Genomic DNA, 23,371 nt, shown 5'->3' with positions numbered 1-23,371 from the left:
AATAATAGAAATAAAATAATCATTATTTCGCTCAGTAGATGTAATTATTTAAGGAGAACTACGTAAGTACTGACATACTCTCTCAATGATCAAACTTTAGTCAGGCTCCCCTGGGCTCTCTTCTTGATGAGGACTCCACTTTGGTCTCTATCTTTGCTGGGGCTGCATAGCCCAGTTTCAGCAAAAATTCTGTTAAATTTTAGCAGAGTTTAGCAGGAATCCCCCTATCCTTGATATCTCCTCTTAGTAACTTTCCGTCCACTGGACCCCTCACTGTTCCTTGGCTATAAATCTTCAATTGTCCATTCTGTATTTGGACTTGAGCCCAGTTCTGTAATGAGGTTGCTTTTCCCCTTTTGCTATAGTTTTTAAATAAAATCTATTTTTATCACTTTGCTAAAAAACAAAACAGAAACATTGAAATAAATAGATACGAAGAAATATCAATTTAAAAATAGAAAAATATACACTTATTTTCTAATTCTGGCAATATTGTATTTGAAAGCTTAGAGGTTTTAGGGAAGCAGGGAATAGAAGAAAAAACAAAGACTTCAAATGATAGTTTTTAAAGCCAAGAAGAAAAAGATGAAGAATGCCAAAAGTCCATGGGAAAAGGACCAGAAGGGAGCAGGTACTCTGAACATCCCCAAGCCTGGCCAGGCCTGCCAGCCAACAAGGAACTCTCCATTACGCTACATGCCTTAGCATAAATGGGTTCTTGCACAGGGAAGGTCCAGCCTTTGCAAAGCACACTCATATCAGAATAAATTACCTCGCTCTGAACGTCACGAGAGTGATGGGCATGAACAAACGGCACAGCATCCGGAGGCAAAATGTAACTGGTGGCTTTTTGTTTCTCCCAGCTTTCCTTGTAGAGATACTAAAAGACAGAGAGCCACGACAAAGGGTTAAACCAAGGAGTCAGAATGGAGGGATAAGTCTATCGTTATGTTATGGTCCTCTGTCCCCATACAAAGTGCCAGGCATCCAGGTAAAATCCATACCTGGTCCAGTATTCGGGCTGCCTCCTGGGCAGCGTGCAGCTGAGGGGTTTCTGTGAGGGTGTACTTTGATTTGGTGTCATTCCAATCTTTTCGGTATTTAATCTAGAAATGAGAAGAAAGTTGGTAAGTTCTTTAATATTAAGAAAACATAATGTTGTCCAAGCAAATGCTAGCATCATTCATCTCAACGTTTACAATCTGTGTCTCAGAAAATGACTGCACGCTAAGTGTAAGTAAGTGGAAAAGCTTTGGAAATGATATCTTCCCAAGAGAGTAATTTTAGAATGACAGTCATGTACTTACATCATTTAGGATTTCACCACTTTGTTTTGCTGTCACGTAATCAACTCTGTCATCCACGGGAGTAAAGTTGAGAGTTTCTATTTTTGTGCGATATTTTTTCTATGGGAAAGAAAATATCTTTTAGATAGCTGTAGTCTCTGGTCCTGTGTGAGTTGATAAAGATATGCTGCATTTAAGGACCCTTCTCTACTAGAGGCATAGAATGCCGTATGTCAATGGCATCTTCCTGGCAATTTGGCTTTCTTCTTAGCATTTTATTTTTTAACAAATGGGTTGACTTCTTACACCTTCCACAGATTTTGAAGTAGCAGGTTTGGTTAGCTCCCAAAGCCATGTAATGTGTCATTATGTGAACTCAGTGCATGTTTTTTTCAACTGGACAAACTTCTCTCAAGTGTATTGCTATTGCTGACAAAGAAGTTTTCTATTTATACAATTCTAAGCATTGTTGAGTGTAGATGGATGTGATTCCATAATGTGAAAGGGACAGTACAGGATTATTTTGGAAAAATGTACGTTGGCTTAAATGACAGCAATTGAAATTGTTAAAACTGCTGATAGGGAATGACTGCATTTTGGCTCGTATATTTTTTGTTCAGTCTCTTAGGAAATGTGCTGAATGGCAGGATAAGATCCTGGAATACCTCACTGAAGATATCTGCAGCGTGCTTGGCATGATTGAAAGAAACAGAATCATCTGGTATCCAGCCGATCCCACGTAACCATTCCAAGTCAGCCTTGTAAATAGCCTGTGAAAATAAGACCAGGAAGAAGTCAGTGACCCTGGTCATATTTATTCTATCCATTGGTCTGATGGAGAAACGCAGTTTAAGAATGACATACTCAAGCAGCCAGACAAGTAACATAAGTAAATTAACTATGAGGCCAGGTGGTATGACAAACCAGCTGGGGACATATTTGCTATTTAAAGGGGGTTAGCCTCAATTCAGCTCCAGGTTATTGTTGCCAAGGGCTAATGCATGTCTGGAGCTGCATCCTCTGATTTTTTTTCAATAAAAATGGGAACCCCTAGATTTGTACACAAAATTCCCTGATTTAAAAACCTTGGCAACTTAATACAAAATTTAAAAATACTGTGTCAACTAAAATAGCATATCTGTGACTACATCCTGACCATGGACTGCTGATATTTTAGTTACAATTTAAACCTCTGTTGCTACTTAAATTCTATTAAAATAATATTTTCAGAGTAGCTGTCTTTAACCGGAAACAGTTAAGAACTATATTCACACTACCACTTATTTCTTGATACAAAGTCCAGATCCTTCATGGCTCTGGTGATTTTGATACCATACTATAAGTTCTAACCAAAACCAAATTCTTCGCTATATAAAGATGTGAAGTGATGATGCAAGGATTTAATGACATAAACTTTCTGGGAGTCATGGGAAAATGATTCAAGAGCTCAGGCTAAAATGCAGCCCACTCACATCGCTTTGCAGATCGTAGGCTTTCCTGGCCTGAATCACGTCGTGCTGGTCAGGCATGCACATCCATTGGTGCAGGTAATTGCGATAATCAATGTCGCTGACCAGAGCCTGGCAATGTTTAGAGTGCGTGATGGAAAGCATATCCGGAGGGCTCTGGAACTTAGACTTCCATTTGGCCCACTGCAGCCGGTACTCTCTTTCATTCTGAATCTTGCCAGCTATGAGGGCCCAGCGGATCTTGTTGTCATCCCTTGCTGTGAGGGTACCCACGTAGTGTCCCTTCTGCTTCTCATGGTCAAGCTTGTACTTATACTGGAGACAGAAAAACAAAGCAGATGGATCACAGCATGAACTCTCAATGCACCTAGGGCATTTGTTTGAAAAACTGAGGAGTTAAACAAGGCCACACTCACATCACTGGCGATCTCCCTGGAGGCCTTGGCAGCCTGGATGGGGATGGCGTCCAGCCGTACCTCACAGCTCATCTTCATCTCATCCCAACCTTCGCGGTAAATTTTCTGAAGAGGAGGAAAAATGAGGTATCGTTCCAGATTCAAACCTACTAATGACTCCAAGGGTTCAAGTAGAATTAATATCAGAGGGGTGCAGTTTTTGAAGTCCCAGAAACAGTTTAAAAAAAGAGAATAGGTGAAAGAATCATTCTGTACCAATGTACTGGAGAACAAAACCATGTCTGGAATCCAAAGATCTGGGCTGGACAAGAGTTCTTTCTTTTCTTTTTTTTTGAATTATAGCTTTGATGTAGTTTTTCATGGTTTATGTAAAAGGGTTTATCTGCTTCTTGTATTGGTGTATTAGTAGCACTGGGATATGTTTAAGTTCAGACATTGGCAGGCTAGTATTGAATTTCTCTAGTTTAATAATTCTCTTTAATTAATTCCATTTTTAATCTTCAGAATTATAAACATTTTACATTTGAGTTTTTTTCCTCTCTGTATGGTTTTTTAGATCTTCTAATACGATTGATGATGCATATTGTTTGGGAATGTTAGATTTTCTTTCTGAAGCACCATTGGATGTAACGGCTATTTTCTAAGTGCAGCACTGTTTTGTTTGTAATGAGAAGTCAGTTAAAGTAGTGACTGATTTACGATAGCCTTCTAAAAATATATTCACATTTAAGTGGATACCTTCTGTGCTGATGATGTCAGAAAGACTCAGAAATAAGAGTAATTTAAATGTATAAATCAGAAATCATACCTATCACTATGGGAGCTTGAACAGTGCAGAAAGGAGAAGTGAATTTCAATCATTGACAGTTCCATGGCCTTTTCATATTTGATAAACCAGTGCTTAGGGCTTCCCTGGTGGCGCAGTGGTTAAGAATCCACCTGCTGATGCAGGGAACACCGGTTCATACCCCGGTCTGGGAAGATCCCACATGCCGCGGAGCGGCTGGCCCGTGAGCCATGGCCACTGGGCCTGTGCGTCCGGAGCCTGTGCTCCGCAACGGGAGAGGCCACAACAGTGAGAGGCCCGCATACCGAAAAAAAAAAAAAAAAAACACAAGTGCTTAGATAAATTTTGTCCTTGTAATGGACAAGTTTTACATGAATTTTCATTCAAGTTTTTGTATGAATTTTGGGTGGTCCAATTTTAACATTTGACTTGTTTTTTTGTACAAAAGAAAAAAGTGTTCTCCACATTTAAACATATTATACTAGAGAATATTTCATGCAAATTTGTAATTATGTTATTTAAACTTTAAAATTTATTTTGTTTTATTACATATACTGTTACACTATTTTTTCTTATGTAATATATTTTTTTTGTTTATGTGGTCAAATATATTTTTTATTTGAACTACAAAAAAAATTGGGCTTGAGACCTAACTTCTTCACCTACTAACTTTGAGAATGTGGGCAAATTCCTTAATATTTCTAAGTCTCAGCTTTCCCATATGATAAAAACAAAATAACAGTCTTACCCGTGTGATTAGTGCAAAGACTAAATGAGTTAATTTAACATGGATTTTCTTGGTTACCCATAAAATGATATACAAATATTCTGCAAAAGTTGTACTTTCTAAATGATGGAAATAATTTAAAATAGTGGATTTTATTGAGATTATACTACTGGCAACATCATGTATGAAGGAAGTGTATATTTTGGTTAACATTCAAATAGGATGTTTGATTTCTTTCAAAACAAAAGTCATTCTCATTAGTATCTAAATATCTAAATTTAACAGCTTTACTTTTGGCATAGTTTCAATTACTAGTCTTGCTTATATCATGATATTAATGGTAGGGTTCTGGTATTTCCAGCTGAGAAATTTATCATGTAAAAGAGAGCACATGAGACTTCCAGAATTCCCCTGCCAAAGATACCTATGGCTCAGAAGGAAGAGGCTGAGGAGACTACACTGCAGTGAAGAGCTGGCTGTTTCTCCATCCAGTCACTTGTCAATAAGAGTACGCTGCACCATATACTGATTCTGGTCCAAAAAAAAATGTAGCAATGCCTCAAAATTTTGTTTTTTCCCAGCCCTTGGAAAAAATTAGTTCCCAAGAGGCTCAATACAAGAGAGTTGGTGGTGCAATTTGGCATATGGTGAGTAATCTTTGCTTGGAAGCCTCCTTCTCTCACAAAGATTTATTATTTTTTGAAAGATGCAAAGTTCCAAGCCATGGTGGACTGCATTAAGGTAGTATCCTTCTTCTAAGGTCATACTTGTTCTACACACAGAAAAATCGCTGTGATCCATGAAGGTGGTACCTTTCTTGAACTTTCTTAAACTGTGAAGCTAGCCATGTAAACGAATTCTCTTTTTATCTAATAGACTTTTTAGTTGATACTCTTCCTTTCCCTGGGCATGTAATGATTTATTCTGCAAATAATGATAATTTTGCCTTGTTCTTTCCAATATTTATCTCTTATACTTATTCTTATGTAATTATTTTGCTGTGAATAAGAAGCTTATCACTTAGCTACTTCCAGCAAATATTAATAAATGGTAATGTTATGGGTATTCTTGTTTTATTCCTGACTTGACTGAGAAGTTTACTTACTTGAGGATGAGGCTGGCCTTTGATATGAGATTTATTCTTAGTTATGACAAGAAAATATTCATTTATTCTTATTTTGCTAAGATTTTATTTTTAAAAATAAGAATGGATATTGGATTTGGTCACACGTCTTTAAAAAATTTTTTTTTATTAATCAGTATTTATTTATTTATGGCTGCATTGGGTCTTCGTTGCTGCATGGGGGTTTTCTCTAGTTGCGGCAAGCAGGGGCTACTCTTTGTTGTGGTGCGTGGCCTTCTCATTGCAATGGCTTCTCTTGCTGTGGAGCATGGGCTCTAGGCCCGCTGGCTTCAGTAGTTGTGGCTCACGGGCTCTAGAGCGCAGGCTCAGTAGTTGTGGCACACAGGCATAACTGCTCCGCGGCATGTGGGATCTTCCCGGACTAGGGCTCGAACCTGTGTCCCCTGCATTGGCAGGCAGATTCTTAACCACGTGCCACCAGAGAAGTCCCACACGTCTTTTTTTTTTTTTAAACATCTTTATTGGAGTATAACTGCTTTACAATGATGTGTTAGTTTCTGCTGTATAACAAAGTGAATCAGCTATATGTATACATATATCCCCATATCCGCTTCCTCTTGCATCTCCTTCCCATCCTCCCTATCCCACCCCCCTAGGTGGGTCACAAAGCACTGAGCTGATCTCCCTGTGCTATGCGGCTGCTTCCCACTAGCTATCTATTTTACATTTGGTAGTGTACATTAGTCCATGTCACTCTCTCACTTGGTCCCAGCTTACCCTTCCCCCTCCCTGCCACATGTCTTTTTAAATCTAATAAAATGAGCATACGACTTTTCTCTTTTGTTTTATCACATTATTAGGTTTCTGAATACAGAACACTCCTGGCATTCCTGAATGAACCCTAGTTGTTTGTATCATATCATATTCATGTGTTACTGAATTTGATTTGTTAATATTTCATTTAAGATTTTCCCCATTATTATTGGTCTACAGTTTTCATTCATGGAACTATCTTTGACAAGTTTTGATAATGGTGATGGCTTTCCTTGTTTCATTAGGCTCTCTGTCAGTTTGTTTATTTTTTGAGGTTTGGAAAGAATTCCCCTATGAAATCATTCTGAGTGACCCTGATATCAGAGAGGAGGAAGGACAGTCTTTAATAACATATTAATTTCTTACAATATGTTTTTATTCTTTTTCTGGTAACTTATAACATCCTTAAAAGCCCCCTATAGATCTGTTTTTTGGTTTTTTTTTTTCACGGTATGTGGGCCTCTCACTGTTGTGGCCTCTCCCGTTGCGGAGCACAAGCTCCGGATGTGCAGGCTCAATGGCCATGGCTCACGGGCCTAGCCGCTCTGCAGCATGTGGGATCTTCCCGGACCGGGGCAAGAACCCATGTCCCCTGCAATGGCAGGCGGACTCTCAACCACTGCGCCACCAGGGAAGCCCTAGACCTGGGTTTTAAAATTAATTTGTATAAAGTATAAAAATAATTTGTATAAAGTTGTGAAAAGAACTCTCATAATTATTTTGTGCTCATCTGAATCTGTTGTTAATTCCCCTTTCTTCTTTGTGTGTCTCTTCATTCCTCTTTCATTATCTTTCTTGTCCTTGTTCCCTTCTCTCTTCTGTCATGTTGACATTGCTTCACCATAACTGGCCTTACCCAGTGACTGAGAGCCAGGGGTCTGCCCCTCTCCTCACTCCTGGTCAAGGGCCTCCTTACCCACTCAATCTTCTCTTCCTTGGCTATTAAGGGTTCCCTAGTGATATCGTCATACCAATTGGGTGACTTTCCAAACAAAAAGGGAGTCTGTTGCAGTACTTACATTGCTCATATTAAGAGTGTTGGCTCTAGCAAGATTAATTTCTGGAGTATCTGGCATTATGTGGATTGAAGTTTTATCCATGTCCCAAGCTTCTCTGTACTTTGGCTATGGAAAGAACCAATGATAACAAAATTACTTCACAATTTGTAATTTTGCTAGTTGCAGTGCACAACTTTCGATTTTTCTGATCCAAAATCTTTTCATACTAAGGTAAAAGTTTCCAGAATCTTTTCACATAAGTTACTCAAATTTGATATGAAATCTGTATTAATACCTTTTATTCATACTTTGAGCTTTGGTTTAAAATTAGTAAGCAATAATAAAACAACTGTGTCAATATTACTTATTAAAATCTTTGTTATCATCAATATTATTATCTTACAAATGGATTACCAGGTTATTTATCATTTTCTATAACATGAACTTAATTTTAATATAGAAGAAAAATGTGACTTACAATACTAATATTTTCAGCATTTGATTTAGCAAGGACAACTTCAGGTGTGTCAACGATACTTGTGTACTTGAGTTTCACCACAGGTGTCCGATAGACACTGTCTTGTAGGATATGCTGGGCATTTTTCACTCTCAGTACTTCAGGAGACCCTTCGGGCACCCAGCCGATGCCACGCAGCCACTCCAAGTCAGCTTTATAGATGGCCTGGGGAAAGAAAACAAAGTTAGGAGAGGCAGGGTTTTGTTTTTTTTTAAATCGTGGTAAAGTAAGGAAGCAGTTTTTCATGTTGCATTTTCTCTTCCACAAAAAATGATAAAGCTGAGCATGGGCCTGACAAAAATAATTCCTCATATGCATAGCACTGTTTTGTCCTACTTTGTTTTCCGTGGCAGGGGCTCTGTGTTGGGGTGCCTATGCATAGTCTAGAAAACAGAAGGATGCCGAAGGAGTGCTTTGCTTAGGGGATGTGTGGAAGATTTTTGAATATTTTGGTAATCATCACACTAGCCAAGGTGGACTTTTAAAGCAATAATAATAGGCTCTCCAGCAAGTTCTCCACACAACGGCCAGAATGATCTTTACGAAATTCACCATTCAGATTTGATGTCACAACATCCCCCCAATCTATGGTTTCTCACTGGTCTCAGGATAAAGATCAAAATCTTAACATAGATTAGAAGGTGATGATGGTCTAGCATCAGTCCCTACCTATTCTTCCAGCCTCATTTTATATGTCCTTCCCTTTTACCCATGTGTTCTGACCACACTGGCCTTTCGGTTTGTGGGTTGCATACCACCCCTTTTGCATACATTGGTCATTCTGCAGGAATGCACCCTGTGTCCTCCTCATGGAACAAACTTATGCTCTCCCTTCTTACCCCTAAATCAGTGCTTTCCCAGAGAAGCTTTCCCCACCTCATTTTTCATAGAGCCATGATCATTCTTTCTCAGCCATCCCATTTTTATGGATATTCTCTAGTTAACATCTGTTCCTTTTTATCAGTATGAACTCCCTAAAGTCAGGAAATTTGTCTTGTTCTTTATTCCCCATTGTACCTTTGGTAATTAGCACAAGACCTGGCACATGGTGCGTTTAATAATTACTTTTAAAGGGATAATTAAGAATGTAATCCCTACTTCCACAATTTTGATCTCAACTGAGTTTTCTTTTTCCAAGATAGCACTTCCCTTTGAATTGGAATTTGCATTTTCTTGGCTATCTAAACCTGTTTTGTCAGGTATATGTTAAGTGGTTAACCAGATATAACTGCTCTGTGTGAAACACCAACTATTAATTTCATTAAAAAAAACCACTGTGTTCTTCAGAAATGGTATTTTAATTACTGTTTAATAGGATACAAATATCAAACTAAAATAAAGAGTAAGAGGAGTGAAAATGCAGGGAACTTTCTACCTTAATGAAGAATGTTATATGTTTTAGTGTGTAAAGTATTGTGGATACCCAAAATTTGGAAGAAGGGATTCTTGAAGAGGATTACATACAGGTTTTGAAGTTTCCCTTCCTCATTCTTTAAGAACTTGATTGATATGCATTCCTTAATATACTAATGTGGTTCAGGATAATGAAGAGACTGAATTTATCTAGAAATGGGACTAAATCCACCAGTTGGCAATTCATTTCAAATGATGGATATACTTTCCTATAACAAACTCATTCATTATGAGAAAGCATCTCCTGAAGCTTAAGGCAACCAAGTTCAGATAATTAAAAGAAGGTATTAATTCTGTACAAGAAACAAACATCCTGATGGAATTCATCATTTTCAAAAGATTAAGTCAGCAAAAAGATAAGTAAATCTAAAAATACTTTAGGTAAATTAATTAAAAAATGTTGTGAAGAATACCAAGTTAAGGGAAACTAGTGAGTTTGGAGCACGCTGCTAACCTTTCAAATTAATTTCAAGGAAGACAGCCCCTGTCATTCAGTTGAAGAACCATGAAGATGCCTATGTTTAATAAACTACAAACAGTGCACACATTAACAAATCTATAGAGAAATTCTAGTAGCACCACTAGCAATGAAGATGAAAATCTTCTGAATAAGCCCAGCATTAAGGCTTGTCATTAATAAACTTGGTAAAGTACTAAAGGGAAGTAAGTGCTTAGACAGGGAGAATTGCATTTTCCTCAGCACTGGCAGAGTAACGGGGCAAAGCTGTAGAAGGTTGTCTTCCTGGGCAATAGCTCACCCCTCAGGCACCACAAGCAACAACTTACATCACTCTGCAGGTCATAGGCTTTCCTGGCTTGGATCACGTCATTCTGGTCAGGAAAGCAAGACCAGTGGTGTAGGTAGTGGCGATAGTCCACATCGCTTGCTAATGCCTGGCCTTCTTTGGCAGCATTGATGGACACCATGTCTGCTGGGATGGTGATCTTGGCCTTGTGGTCATTGTAGGCCTTTTTGTACAGCCTGTCATTCTGCATCTTCAACACATTTGCTGCCCAGACCAGTTTAGGGTCTTCCTTGGCATTGCGACACCCAATGTAATGACCCTTCTGTTTCTCGTAAGCAGTTTTGTATAGATACTGGTGGATGTGAACAGAAGAAAGAAGAATTGTTTCTCCAAACTCACTTTTTCTAGACAGCCTACTCAAATAACTCCATCTCCCTTACATTACCCTTTATGGGGCACTGTTTTTCTTTGAATTCATACTATAAGTTTTATACTTCTTGATACATTGGTTTGTCTTCTGTAAGCATGAAAACATTGTGAACACCTCAAAGGCAAGAATTGTGCTTCTGGATTCCAATATAGGGCTGCCCACTGTTTCCCAGACTTCAGTCACTGTTTGCCATTCTCACATGTTTTGCCACAAAGCACCGCCTGTACTTCATACGTTACTTTGTCAACTTGATTCTTTGTCTAAATAAATATATTTTAAAGTTTAAACTTATTTAATATTTTTATTTTAAAATTTATAATCTTATTTAAATGGGAAAAAAATCAGTATTTTTCTAGCACACATTAAAACCAATGTAACTATTTTAAAAATGCTTGTCCATGTACTGCATAAAATTATCACAGGAACCACCTATGCATGCTTCACTTCAGCAAACAGTAGTTCTTTGTACCCACTGGATCTCTGTAAGTGTTTATGCATTAACCGATATTGAGAAGATATTGAAAAGAAAATAAAAATCTGTGCTTAAACATACGGACAGCAGAACCAAGCAGAGAAGTTAAGTGGGTCATCAAATTGTTGTCAAAGTTGTTCTTGAATTGGGGATTTTAAAGCAAGACACTAGTAACAATGCCCTTCATTCTATTAGATATAATTCCTGGGGAATTAAATTAAAGATTAGTAAAGTATTAACTCTCTGAGTGTCTATGAATTAGTGTTTGTTAACCCCGGGCAAGGAGGAGCTCTCACATCACTGGCAATATCCCTGGAAGCCTTGGCATGCTGGATCCCGATGGCATCTGCCCTCAGGTCATAGCCGGTTATCTTGACATCTTCCCAAGCTTGCTGATACTGTTTCTGCAAACGGAGATTGCAGTGCCACAGTCAATATGAAGAGGGAGCTACTGAGTCAGCATTACTGATATGTTCAAGAATATGTTAACAGTTACACTGAAAAATTAATCTCCCCTTAAGATTTACAAAATAGACTGGTTTCATACTGAATTTAAGCTCCAGTACATTTTTAATGACATGTAGTAAAGTTCTCTTCCAGTAACTTTTTTTTAAAGAAGGGAATTTAAAAGATAGTAAGTCATGTGAAAATGAGAAAAATTATACATATTGTTTGGCTTTTAAAGGGAAAAATCAATGATAGGCCACTAAAAAGAGAACTAAGTATTACTATACATGCATATATATGTTTTGATGTCGTGTGTTTGGCATAAACCACCGCATTTTTCCTTCCAACAAAGATAAGGACACACGTCTCTATATTATAAACACATACGTAGGTGTGCGAGCACACACAAATGACACTTATCATTAAAGACTAGAAGTAAAAGGAATATTAGGGAAATGCCTTTTGCTAAATGCTCTCTGGAGCATTTTGACGAGAGGTTTGGTGAGGCAGAGAACACTGTGTGAAGCAAGTGGATGTGCAGGGCCTTACGTTGCTGATATGCATGGCGTTGATCTTGGACTGCAGCATCAATGGAGTGTCAGCCGGTACATTCACATTTGCCTTCTCTTTGTCCCAGGCATCACGATACAGTGGCTGGTAAAAATGAAAAACAAAGGATCGGTGATGAGTAAATAAGCCAATTACCACATGAATAAAATTATAGGTACAATTAAAGGTTTTCTTTGGATGTGTTCAGATGTAAATGGAGATTACATTTTTTTTATCTGTGTTTTTATTTAGAAGGTGCCAAAAGTGACTTCAGCAAGAAGAATACATTCATGTGTGTTATAATATAAATGTAAAACGAGTCAGAAACATGATAGTAACATGATAGTAAATAGATCCTCTTCTATTTATTCACATGTAATTATCTGGCAGGTAAGCTCTCATTGCAGGTGACTATGATAATCCACATTGAAAATCAAGTCCTGGCCTAAATAACTGTCATAATGTCTAATATTGGGGCTGCCCCTGGACCTTTCAACTTATTTCACCATTGAATAGCAGTAAAAAGGTGGCGGTTTTGTGATCATTGTATTAACTGGTGGACCTGTATTACAGGCAAGGTCTACAAAATGTGTTCAAGGTGTACTTCAGAGAATATGGAACATGAAGATGCCTACCACACTTACATTGACCAAAGAATTATCTAAACAAATGAAATGTGGATGCTGTTAATTGATGGGCTATATGAAATTCTATCTGGATACATGAATGTTCAAGATTCTAATCCTGGTTTTAGCAGTTTAAAGTTCACAATTATAATTTTTATTGAGACTTCTTCCATGTGTCTGAACATAGCATCAATTGACTTACCTCACTGATCTGTACAGCATTGATCTTTGCCATAATAACTTCAGGGGTATCAACGATGTTGGTGAATTTGAGGGCCTCAGGCCTTGTGCGATACAACTTTTCATTCAGGAGATTCTGGGCATTCTTTGCTCTCATCACTTCCACGGAACCCTCTGGCAACCATCCAATACCCTTCAGCCATTCCAGGTCTGATTTGTACACGTTCTACAAGAAGGAGAGGACCACAGAGTACAGAAGAGTCAATTTGCCTACTAGAGCATGATGCCAGCAAACCACACACTACCTCTACTTAAACCAGCTGGGTGGCCAGTCCCATGAAACTCAAGGATCAACATTAGATGTTAATATTTGAGTGTTACATCTCTGGCACACATCTCTGGGAGAAGTTCAGAGTATCCTACAGGAACTGGAGCAGGGCTAACAACTAGCACTTGTGGAATGACAGGCAGCAATGGCACATAATTTTGTTTTTATGCAAGGTTGAGCTTCTGTGCTCACTACTTGAAATCTGCCTTTTATGTGCCACTGGGGATAACTTCTGTAGGAATTTGGGAGAAAAAGTTTCTTAGAAGCATGTATAATGAAAAGCAAAATACATACTTACATCTATGTACACCTCTCCTCTTTCTCTCTCTCTAAACATATTATTTAAATATATATATAAATATACACATTTTTCCTATATGTGTCAGATAAACTTGAAATCCAACATTTTTTTATGCTTACATCTGTTTCTGACATTTAGATACCTGATCATGCAAATGTAATGGATCAGGACAACTGGGATTGAAATTTTCTACTTAGTTACATAGAATAAGAGAGTGATTTTCATCTGATGAATAAGGCCTTATAAGAAGGAATCCTCTATAAGATAGAAAATATTCAGAAAAACTCTACATAAAAATACAGAATATGTTAGATTCTATTAAGAGTACTGTTTAAATTACATCCTTAAGGAATATTCTGTGTTTAAACACATAGACACACATCTCCCCAAGAGTCTGGAGACAGGATACGCACATCGCTCTGCAGTTCGTAGGCTTTCTTCGCCTGGATCAGATCATTCTGGTCTGGCAGACATGTCCACTGGTGCAGATAATTGCGATAATCAATGTCACTAACCAGGACCTGGCATTTCTTGGCCTGAACAATGGACATCATGTCCAATGGTGTACTGTGGATTCCTTTAGACTCCTTATAAGCTTTCTTGTATTCTCTGTCACTCTGGATCTTGGAAGCATGTATACACCATACCAATTTGGGGTCATCTTGTAGGCTGCGGAAACCCACGTGGTGGCCCAGTTGCTTACGGTAACCTTCTTTGTATTTGTACTAAAGTTGTAAAAAATAAGATAAAAAGACATATGGACATAATGTATGAAGAGGACTTTTCATTAAATGGTTTTGGAATATTTTTTTAGCCTTAATGTAAATTGGCTCAAATTGGTAGTTATTATATATTTTAGTTCACTTTAAGGAAATTAGGGCTATTTTAGATAGTTTCACAGAGGACACGAACAAATCAGGAGGGAAATAGTATGGTGAACAAGAGTAATAAAAAAATAATAGCTAACATTTACTAGCAATCACTATATGTCAGACACTATTATGAGTGCTTCAAATGTATTAGGTTGATTCATATGAAACTCCTGAATTTTTTGGTTAAAAATAGTTGAATCGTGGCAATTATAACCTCATTTAATCCTCAGAACATCTCTATGATGTGGATATTAGTATTATCACATATTTCAAATGGGAAAAGTAAGGCACAGTGGGGATAATCATTGCCCCTAAGGTTGCCTGGCAAGTGGAAATTAGGTCAGATAGTCCCCAAGGGTACTGAAGGTACTTCAGGTAGGAAAAAATCATATGTGTGGTTTTGGAGACAGACAAGAAAGGAGCATGTTTCAGGAATGGAAGACAAGGCTGTTGGTTTGAATTAGCAGATGACAAAAAAAGGCCTGTGGATAAGAGTTTCCACCTATTCCACACTTGTTCTCAGTGTCTTAGGACAAGAGTAAGATCATTTCTGTTTCTTTCCTATATTTGGATAACATAGGAAAGTTTGGACAAAAGGGAGAGAGAGAGAGCTGGGAATAAGGCAGATACTATGGATTGGCTATGGCTTTTTAGAGATAAAAATGAGAAGTAAGAAGGAAGAGACAGCTGGATACTAAGACAAAAACTAGAGAAGAATTTGAAGAAAAGGAACAAAGGTAGCTTAAAGATTTGGAGCTGGGGGGCCTTGGTAGAATAATTATTTTGACTGCTGGTACGTTTTAAAACTACTGTTAAATGAACTTCAAAGGGTTACTCAGAGGAGTATACATACACCTTCAGCATAAAATCTTGTATATAAAATGTGATATCGGTCTTAAGTCTTGTATAAAACTTTCATCTGTGATTTATATTTATGGAGAATGTCCTAAAGATTTGGAGGATAAAATCACATTGTATTGGTTCCTGAATTTTTCCCAAGAATTTGGTATAGATCTTCATGATTTTTTTTGCGGTACGCGGGCCTCTCACTATTGTGGCCTCTCCCGTTGCGGAGCCCAGGCTCCGGACGCGCAGGCTCAGTGGCCATGGCTCACGGGCCCAGCCACTCCGTGGCATGTGGGATCTTCCCAGACTGGGGCACAAACCCGTGTCCCCTGCATCGGCAGGCGGACTCTCAACCACTGCGCCACCAGGGAAGCCCCAATGATATTTTACTTCTACTTAGAAACAGCTTAGAAGTTATTTACACATATACTTCACCTATGTTTACCTCAGTGTTTTTCATCCCATTTTAATATTTTAAAATAAAGTCTTTAGCACAAGGCAAATGCAATTGTTTGCATAGAATAAAAAAAAATCAAACCAAATCAAAATTCTTGAAAAATATTCTCCCAATTTGTTGTATAGAGAAGAAAATCCACAAGGAAATAGAAGGAGCTGTACCTCACTGGCAATTTCTCTGGAGGCTTTGGCATGCTTGATTTCAATGGCATCTGCTCTCAAGTCATAGCCTTTCTGCTTGGCCTCATCCCAGTCTTTCTGGTAGAGTTTCTATTGAGGGAAAACACAGGTTTGCTTACAAGAATTGAAAATCAGTAGACATATTCAAAGTAGTCATGATATGAATCACAAAGCACAATGTAAATGAAGGCAGCATAAGAAAAAACAGTCGCTTCTGAGTCCTTTTGGTTATTGCCTATTTACTTTGTGGAGTGCAGGGTACTTGTGACTACAATTTTAAAGCTAAACATCTAAATCTACTAATATTTGAATTATTTGCATTCACCACAATATAGGACAATGTGAAAATATCCCACTATACAGTAATGGGAACTAAGAATCAACTGTGAACCTAGAGAACTTTCATCAAGTTACCATATAAGACTTGATAAGATTTTTTCCCAATGTTGCCCTTTGACTTTTCAAAGGTCCCGCTAAAGGGATGTGACATAGATATCATACCTATCCTACACTTTGCATATAATTAAAAGTTTGACTTTTCTTATGGCCTTGAAATGTCAAACAAGAAAGTTCTGGATCAATCAAGAACCTATAAAGACAATAGAGACTGTTATCTCTTATACTTACTTGTGTAAGAGGCACTTTACTAGGGATTTCATTACTCTCAATTAATATACAATGAAATTGAGCTGTGGATAATATACAATGAAATTGAGCTGTGGACGTTGGATATAGGACAATGATTTCAAGGTTGAAAGAAGGACACCAGTGAGATTCAGGTATCCCACCTCTTGCAGTGCAGGGGCCCAGATATGTATCTAAACTAATGTTTGAAAGAGAATTTCCATTCATACTGCATTGGGAATGGTAGCCAAAGAGGAAGTGTCTAGCACCCAAAGCTGTAAACATTTCTAAGGCAGGTAATTTGTCCATTATAACACACCCCATAAGCTGACAGATATTGTCCCATAAAGACATTTACACTTCATATTTATGCCTCTTACATTGCTGATTTGCATGGAATTGATTTGGGCCTGCAGTATGACTGGCATGTCAGAAGGAATGCTTATGTTGCTTTTATCTTTATTCCAGGCTTCTTGATATAGTTTCTGTGGAGAGAAGGAAAATATTATTTTAATACAGCAATAGAGATGGATATCTGAACATTAAGCCTTAGCAACTATTTAACCTGGGAAAATGTTTTGTTATATGTTTGCAGTGGTTAGTTTTTTGTGTCAGCTTGGCTAGGCCAGCGTACCCAGGTATTTGGTCAAACATTATTCTACATGTTTCTGTGAAGGTATTTTTTAGATCAGATTAACATTTATACGAGTAGACTTTGGGTAAAGCAGATAATGCTCTGTGATGTGGGGGCTTGTTCAGTCAGATGAAGGCCTTAAGAGAAAAAAGACTGACCTCCCCTGAGCAAGAGTAATTCTGCCAGCAGACTACCTTGGGCTTGAACTGCAACTCCTGCCTGGGTCTTGAGGCTGCTGGCCTACCCTGCAAACTTTGGACTTGCCAGCCTCTACAATCATGTGAGTCAATTCCATGAAATAAATCTCTCATACCTCTTATTAGCTCTGTTTCTCTGGAGAACCCTGACTAATACAGTGTTCTACCATTTACCGTGTAGCATTATGCCACAGGTTTTGTAATAAGTATTTGCTTGCTGAGTTGTAATGGAGTGACATTTTTCATTTTAGTGCTTCCAAGTCTGTGTGTGAGGTAGGGGAAAGGCGCGTTGGCATTTGTCAGAGTTCTACTTAGCATGTGCCTTCACTAAACTAAACTAAGAGATTCTTAGAGTTGCTCCAAGCACTTTAAGTCTTTGAAGAGAAACAATCTACTTTCTCTGTTTCATCCACAGATGCTCCGTTTGGGTGGCATCTTCTGAGAAGAGAGTCTTGCTAAAGGAGAGCCTGGCGGTAGGATGTTTCTTACCTCACTCATTTGCAGAGAATTGGCTTTTGCCATGACAACCTCTGGCGTGTCGACTATGGAAGTGAATTTCAAGGCTTCTGGGCGTGTCCTGTAGAGTCTTTCATTCAGCAGGTCTTGAGCACCCTTCACCCTGGTCATTTCTACTGAGCCTTCTGGCATCCAGCCAATGCCACGCAGCCACTCCAGGTCTGCTTTGTACACATTCTACAGAGACATTAGACAGAAATATTGTTCTAAGTGCTAGACATAGCACCCCTTAATTGGAAAGTAAATTCACAGGGTTAAGGGGTTGATAAGCACAGGAGATGGTGGTTCCAAAAAAGTAGGACCTGAGATTTCACATGAATCAGGGGTTTCAAAATCCATGACAGAGTAATTTGTAAAAGCATAATTTTTTATGCTAGCCATGAATAAGGATAAAATGGTAATAATGCTAAATTTCATGGTAATTATTTGATATTTCAAAGAAATTATATAACTGAAAAACAATTTAAAGATATTTTGTCAAATCTCATTTCCTTTTCATCCTGTAATAGTATGAAACTCTGTTTAGTGTTTTGGATATAGTACAACAGTGGCAGTTATTTTTTAAATGTTCAGATAATTTATGTTTGTTTGAAATATATTTTCATTGCCAGACAGTACTAAGGACATGAAGAAAATAGTCTGGAATCTAGGCCAGGGAGGACATGACCTAAGTAGGGTTCTTCATCTATGTTCTTTGATTCCCATAACATAACTCCTAAATATGGGTTTTGTTTTAACAATGTGATTGGCTCCCCCTGAGGTTGTGCAGTGAGCAACCCATGGGTCTGTCCACAGAGGCACTGTCTGTACAATTAACAAATCTATGTCCTCCCATTCCTCTTTTCCCAAAGTTCACGTTACGTACATCACTCTGTAGTTCATAGGCCTTCCTTGCTTGGATAATGTCGTTTTGATCAGGTAAGCACGTCCAGTGACGCAGGTAATTTCGATAATCAATGTTACTGACCAGAATCTGACATTTCTTGGCCAGCAAGATGCCTAACATGTCCACTGGGCTACTGAACTTGGTCTTCCACTTCTGGAAATCCTTTTTATACTCTCTTTCACTTTGAATCTTCCCTGCATGTATGGCACACATAATCTTGGGGTCATCTTCAATGCTCCGGGCTCCAATGTGGTGGCCTTTCTGTTTCTCATATGCTTCTTTGTATTTGTACTAAAACATAAGAAATATATGTTTAAAAGCCCAGTTTTAAAACCATATGCGTGCTGACAATTAGACAACATGAAAACCCACAAGCAAATGGATAAGAATTTCATATTTTGAATATTCTGACATCTCTGAACAATTTTAAACTAATGTTTTATGCTGTCATAAACGTTAACAGTAGTGTAATCATATATCTTCACTGCTGAAAACTTTTTCTGCAACAGCTCTAACTACAATTTCAAAATGTGTTTTTCTTCTCTGAGACAACAAAGGGAAAGGTCTTGGAAGGTAAGAAGCATGACTGGAGGGGTAATGAGGAAGCAGTTACAAAGTGTGGACCACCAGCTGCACTGTGGTTGTTCAGCAAGGTGAGACCAAGGGGGTTAGACAGAGAGCACTTACATCACTGGCAATGTCCCTCGAGGCCTTGGCACTCTTGATGGGAATAGCATCAGCTCTCAGATCATAGTCCTTCATCTTTGATTCATCCCATCCCTTGGTGTAAAGTTTCTAGGTGGAGGATAATACACAACAGAAAAAGAAAAGAGTTATAGAAAGTTAACAGGCCACTTCCAGTAAGGAAGGTGGTAAGATGGAAAAAGTATTTTAATTACTCTTAGACTAAAGGCTGACTTAACAATCAGGAAATCTCTTACTTGGCTGATATTGGCAGAATTGCTCTTGGCCAGCATGATTCCTGGGGTGTCCTGCGTCATGTGGATGGAGGTTTTGTCAGTATCCCAGGCTTCTGTATATAAATGCTATGGGGGAGGTGAGGTAAAACCCTTTGTTAAAGCCAATACATTGCAGTTATTATAAAATTTAACTCATTTAACTGTAAAATAGCTTTTGAAAACTTATGTGGAGGTGAGGGAAGCAAAAGGGTATGGGGAGAGTAAATCATGGCAATATTTAAACAGACATATGATCGTTTCATAGCCAATGTAAAGCAACATCATGATCTCAATTATTGATTCTTTTCATCCAGTGACTCTCAAGCTTATTCACAGAACCTTCAAGGATGGAGCTTGGCTATAGAACTATGATATAGTAGAAATCCCTAGACTTCAGAATCAATCCCAATGTCAAACCCAACTCCCCTATGTCCAAGCTGTGTGATCTTGAGAAAGGTACATAAATTTAGCCTCACATGCCTCGTTTTTTGGAGGGGGATAATCATATCTTTCTCATTAAGTATTTTTTTAAACTTTATACTTACCTCTTTTTTTTTAAGTTGAGGTGAAATTAGTGTATTATTTTATTGAGTATTTTTTGGAGATTAACTGTAACATATGTAAAGTGCTTGAGTCATAGTAGGCACTCAACAAATTTTATGTTTCCTATTGTTATGATCACTGTGACTGCTGTTGATGAGTGTGGTATAGAATAGAGTTTCTGGAGTTTTAATACCCCAAATGTTGGAGTTTGCTATCTGAGAGCCAATTTCATATTCTGCACTGAGCCCTCATTCTCACTACCCAGATATTTGGAAGACATTCAGGCAGGTGTGGGAGAATTCAGAAAAGTTCAATTCAATCTCAGCCATGCATATTAAGGGCCTACCTGTTGGATAAAGAAATTAGCTGAGTATCAATAAACAGATTGCCAGCACTCTGGAGGAAAAAATCGATCATCGATCTTGTACAATAAAAATGAAAGCAGCAATAATATCTCACTTTCCAAAGTGGGATTTCTACCACCTATGGTTTTGGAAGCAAGTAATTTGAGTTGTGCACTGGCACTGCTATGCACACTGTGTTTCCAACACTTCTGAACAAAATGCAAAATGACTGTATTTTTTTTTTTTACAGGATGGATAAAGAGATGTTGATGCCTTGAGTCTGCTCTGCCAAGCAGAATGTGCAGAGAAAAGTAGTGCATTTGTGGATGTCTCTGGGTCACTGCTCAGAAGAGTGTATGCCTTACTCCAGAGAAATTGTCCTAGGCTGTAGTTCCTCACCCACACAGAGAATGAGGGGACACAGGGTTGAGAGAAGCATGCAGGTCCAACTAGGATTCAAGCACATGCTCTGTTGAAGGCCTGCATGAGAATTAGGCCCATCACCTCTCCTTTCTCTGGAAATCCTCCAGGACATTTCTCACTTTATAAGCCCAGTCTGTGGAAGGTATGACACAGGCAACTGGCAAAAGCTGGAGACTCACCTTGCTCATGGTCAGGGCATTATTCTTTGCCAGGACAATCTCTGGGGTGTCTGGAATACATGTGAACTTGAGCTGGTCTGCGGGCTGGCGGTACTTCCTGTCACTCAGGATTTCTCCCGCTCTCTTCACATTCTCGACCTCCACAGAGCCAATAGGCACCCACCCAATGCCTCTCAGCCACTCAAGATCAGCCTTGTAAATAGCCTGAAAATGAAATAATGTCAAATATGTGTAGAAATTACCTCCACAGCCTGATGTCAAATCTTGATTTAGCATGGTGTATACAGATGGTGTATAATTCTGCATCTTGTGTAAATTTCGGGGAAGACACAGGACTGCCTTACTTTGGTGTAGAATGGCTAGTCCAGCACTTTGTCCCTGAAGGTAGTCAATGTTTGCTGTTTTAAAGACCTATGAAATCTCTAATAATATGTGATTTCATCAATGAAAAACCATTTTAAGGAAATTCCTGCCTGCCTCCTGATACAAAGTGTTTATTCTCTGATTTGATTACCTATACCTCTTTGTATGAGAATAATTCTCTGTTAGAGTATAGTTTGTTCCTATCTCATTGGGCAGGGGCCTTCACAGCCATTGCACAACATAAAGAAAGGATGAACACTTCCACATGCTGAATCCACGTGTTTTCTTGGGACAACAAAAAGGGATCTTTTTTCAGATGATTCTATACTCATGTTTCTAAGCCAAAGAGTATATATATTTTTACTCTTACTTATCTTATCCTCAGTCCCTCTTCTTGTGTTGTAGTTCAAGTAAAAAAAAGATATTTTATCCTGCTTTCATGTTTCTTCTTTGAAATTAAAAAAATTGGCTGATGGAGAATTTTTCTCATAAGTAAGAGTAACAATTCCTTTTGTTTTTATGGCTTTTTGGGAAACTCTTTTTTACAATGCCACCACTTTTATCATTCTTCCAAAAGTGACTACTTGTCAGAGCCTGATCAAAAAAACAAGGAGCTACTATACCAGTAAGGTAGTATTTGAGTCCCAAGGACAATCTACTGGCTGACAACAAAAATACTTAACTTATTTCTAGGGAGATAGTGTTTTCAGCTTCTTAGAAAAATTGTCTTGATATATATAACTCATTATTATATTTCCTTCCACAAGCTATAATAGATATTTTCTATAAGTTAAGTAGTCAGAAAAATGATAATGCAATAAATTCATTTGGAAAATCAGGTTGCATTAAATCAGGATTTCTTAACCTGGCATCAATGAACTTAGATAGAAAAAACATCTTTATTTTCATTAACCTCTAATTGAAACATAGCATTTCTTTTAGCTATAACTATAGGCAACAGATGATGGTAGTATTAACACTACATGGAATTTTATCAGCAATAGAAGTCATAAATATTTTCATATTCTATTACAGTTGTTGCAGACATCTTGCATATTTATGTTCATCACTTGAAATTAAGCTGGTTTTATACCCACTGCTAGATCTTTTTATTTAATGTGTCAATAAAAAGCATATATATTACTACACTGTTGGTGGGAATGTAAATTGGTGCAGACACTGTGGAAAACAGTATGAAGGTTTCTCAAAAAACTAAAAATATATTGGGTTGTTTTTTTAATATTGAGCTGCATGAGCTGTTCATATATTTTGGAGATTAATCCTTTGTCCATTGATTCGTTTGCAAATATTTTCTCCCATTCTGAGGGTTGTCTTCTCGGCTTGTTTATGGTTTCCTTTGCTGTACAAAAGCTTTGAAGTTTCATTAGGTCCCATTTGTTTATTTTTGTTTTTATTTCCATTACTCTAGGAGGTGGATTGAAAAGGATCTTGCTGTGATTTATGTCAAAGAGTGTTCTTCCTATGTTTCCCACTAAGAGTTTTATAGTGTCCAGTCTTACATTTAGGTCTCTAATCCATTTTAAGTTTATTTTTGTGTATGGTGTTAGGGCGTGTTCTAATTTCATTGTTTTACATGTAGCTGTCCAGTTTTCCCAGCACCACTTATTGAAGAGACTGTCTTTTTCTCCATTGTACATCCTTGCCTCCTTTGTCATGGATTAGTTGACCATCGGTGCGTGGGTTTATCTCTAGGCTCTCTATCTTGTTCCATTGATCTATGGTTCTGTTTTTGTGCCAGT

The 23,371-nt window shown here is 38.0% G+C and overlaps 1 protein-coding gene across 1 annotated transcript in view; it reads right to left on the bottom strand.

Moving 5' to 3' along the window:
* NEB (nebulin) overlaps window positions 1-23,371 on the bottom strand; it is a 289,834-nt gene that overhangs the window by 81,818 nt on the left and 184,645 nt on the right. The window contains exons 81-100 of the mRNA XM_081243154.1: window positions 21,249-21,452; window positions 19,742-19,846; window positions 19,488-19,595; window positions 18,780-19,091; window positions 17,888-18,091; window positions 16,948-17,052; window positions 15,926-16,033; window positions 14,003-14,314; window positions 12,983-13,186; window positions 12,155-12,259; window positions 11,455-11,562; window positions 10,297-10,608; window positions 8,059-8,262; window positions 7,602-7,706; window positions 3,172-3,276; window positions 2,759-3,070; window positions 1,952-2,056; window positions 1,308-1,406; window positions 1,005-1,106; window positions 773-880 (exon numbers count right to left, since the gene is read on the bottom strand). Coding sequence (XP_081099280.1) covers window positions 773-880; window positions 1,005-1,106; window positions 1,308-1,406; window positions 1,952-2,056; window positions 2,759-3,070; window positions 3,172-3,276; window positions 7,602-7,706; window positions 8,059-8,262; window positions 10,297-10,608; window positions 11,455-11,562; window positions 12,155-12,259; window positions 12,983-13,186; window positions 14,003-14,314; window positions 15,926-16,033; window positions 16,948-17,052; window positions 17,888-18,091; window positions 18,780-19,091; window positions 19,488-19,595; window positions 19,742-19,846; window positions 21,249-21,452 — 3,327 coding nt within the window. The remainder of the gene's footprint in view (window positions 1-772; window positions 881-1,004; window positions 1,107-1,307; window positions 1,407-1,951; window positions 2,057-2,758; window positions 3,071-3,171; window positions 3,277-7,601; window positions 7,707-8,058; window positions 8,263-10,296; window positions 10,609-11,454; window positions 11,563-12,154; window positions 12,260-12,982; window positions 13,187-14,002; window positions 14,315-15,925; window positions 16,034-16,947; window positions 17,053-17,887; window positions 18,092-18,779; window positions 19,092-19,487; window positions 19,596-19,741; window positions 19,847-21,248; window positions 21,453-23,371) is intronic.

The sequence above is a fragment of the Mesoplodon bidens genome (assembly GCF_964165515.1).
Source record: "Mesoplodon bidens genome assembly, chromosome: 8".
Taxonomy (NCBI): domain Eukaryota; kingdom Metazoa; phylum Chordata; class Mammalia; order Artiodactyla; family Ziphiidae; genus Mesoplodon; species Mesoplodon bidens.
Note: the sequence above shows the minus strand (reverse complement) of the source record. Positions and strands in the feature narration are given on the sequence as shown.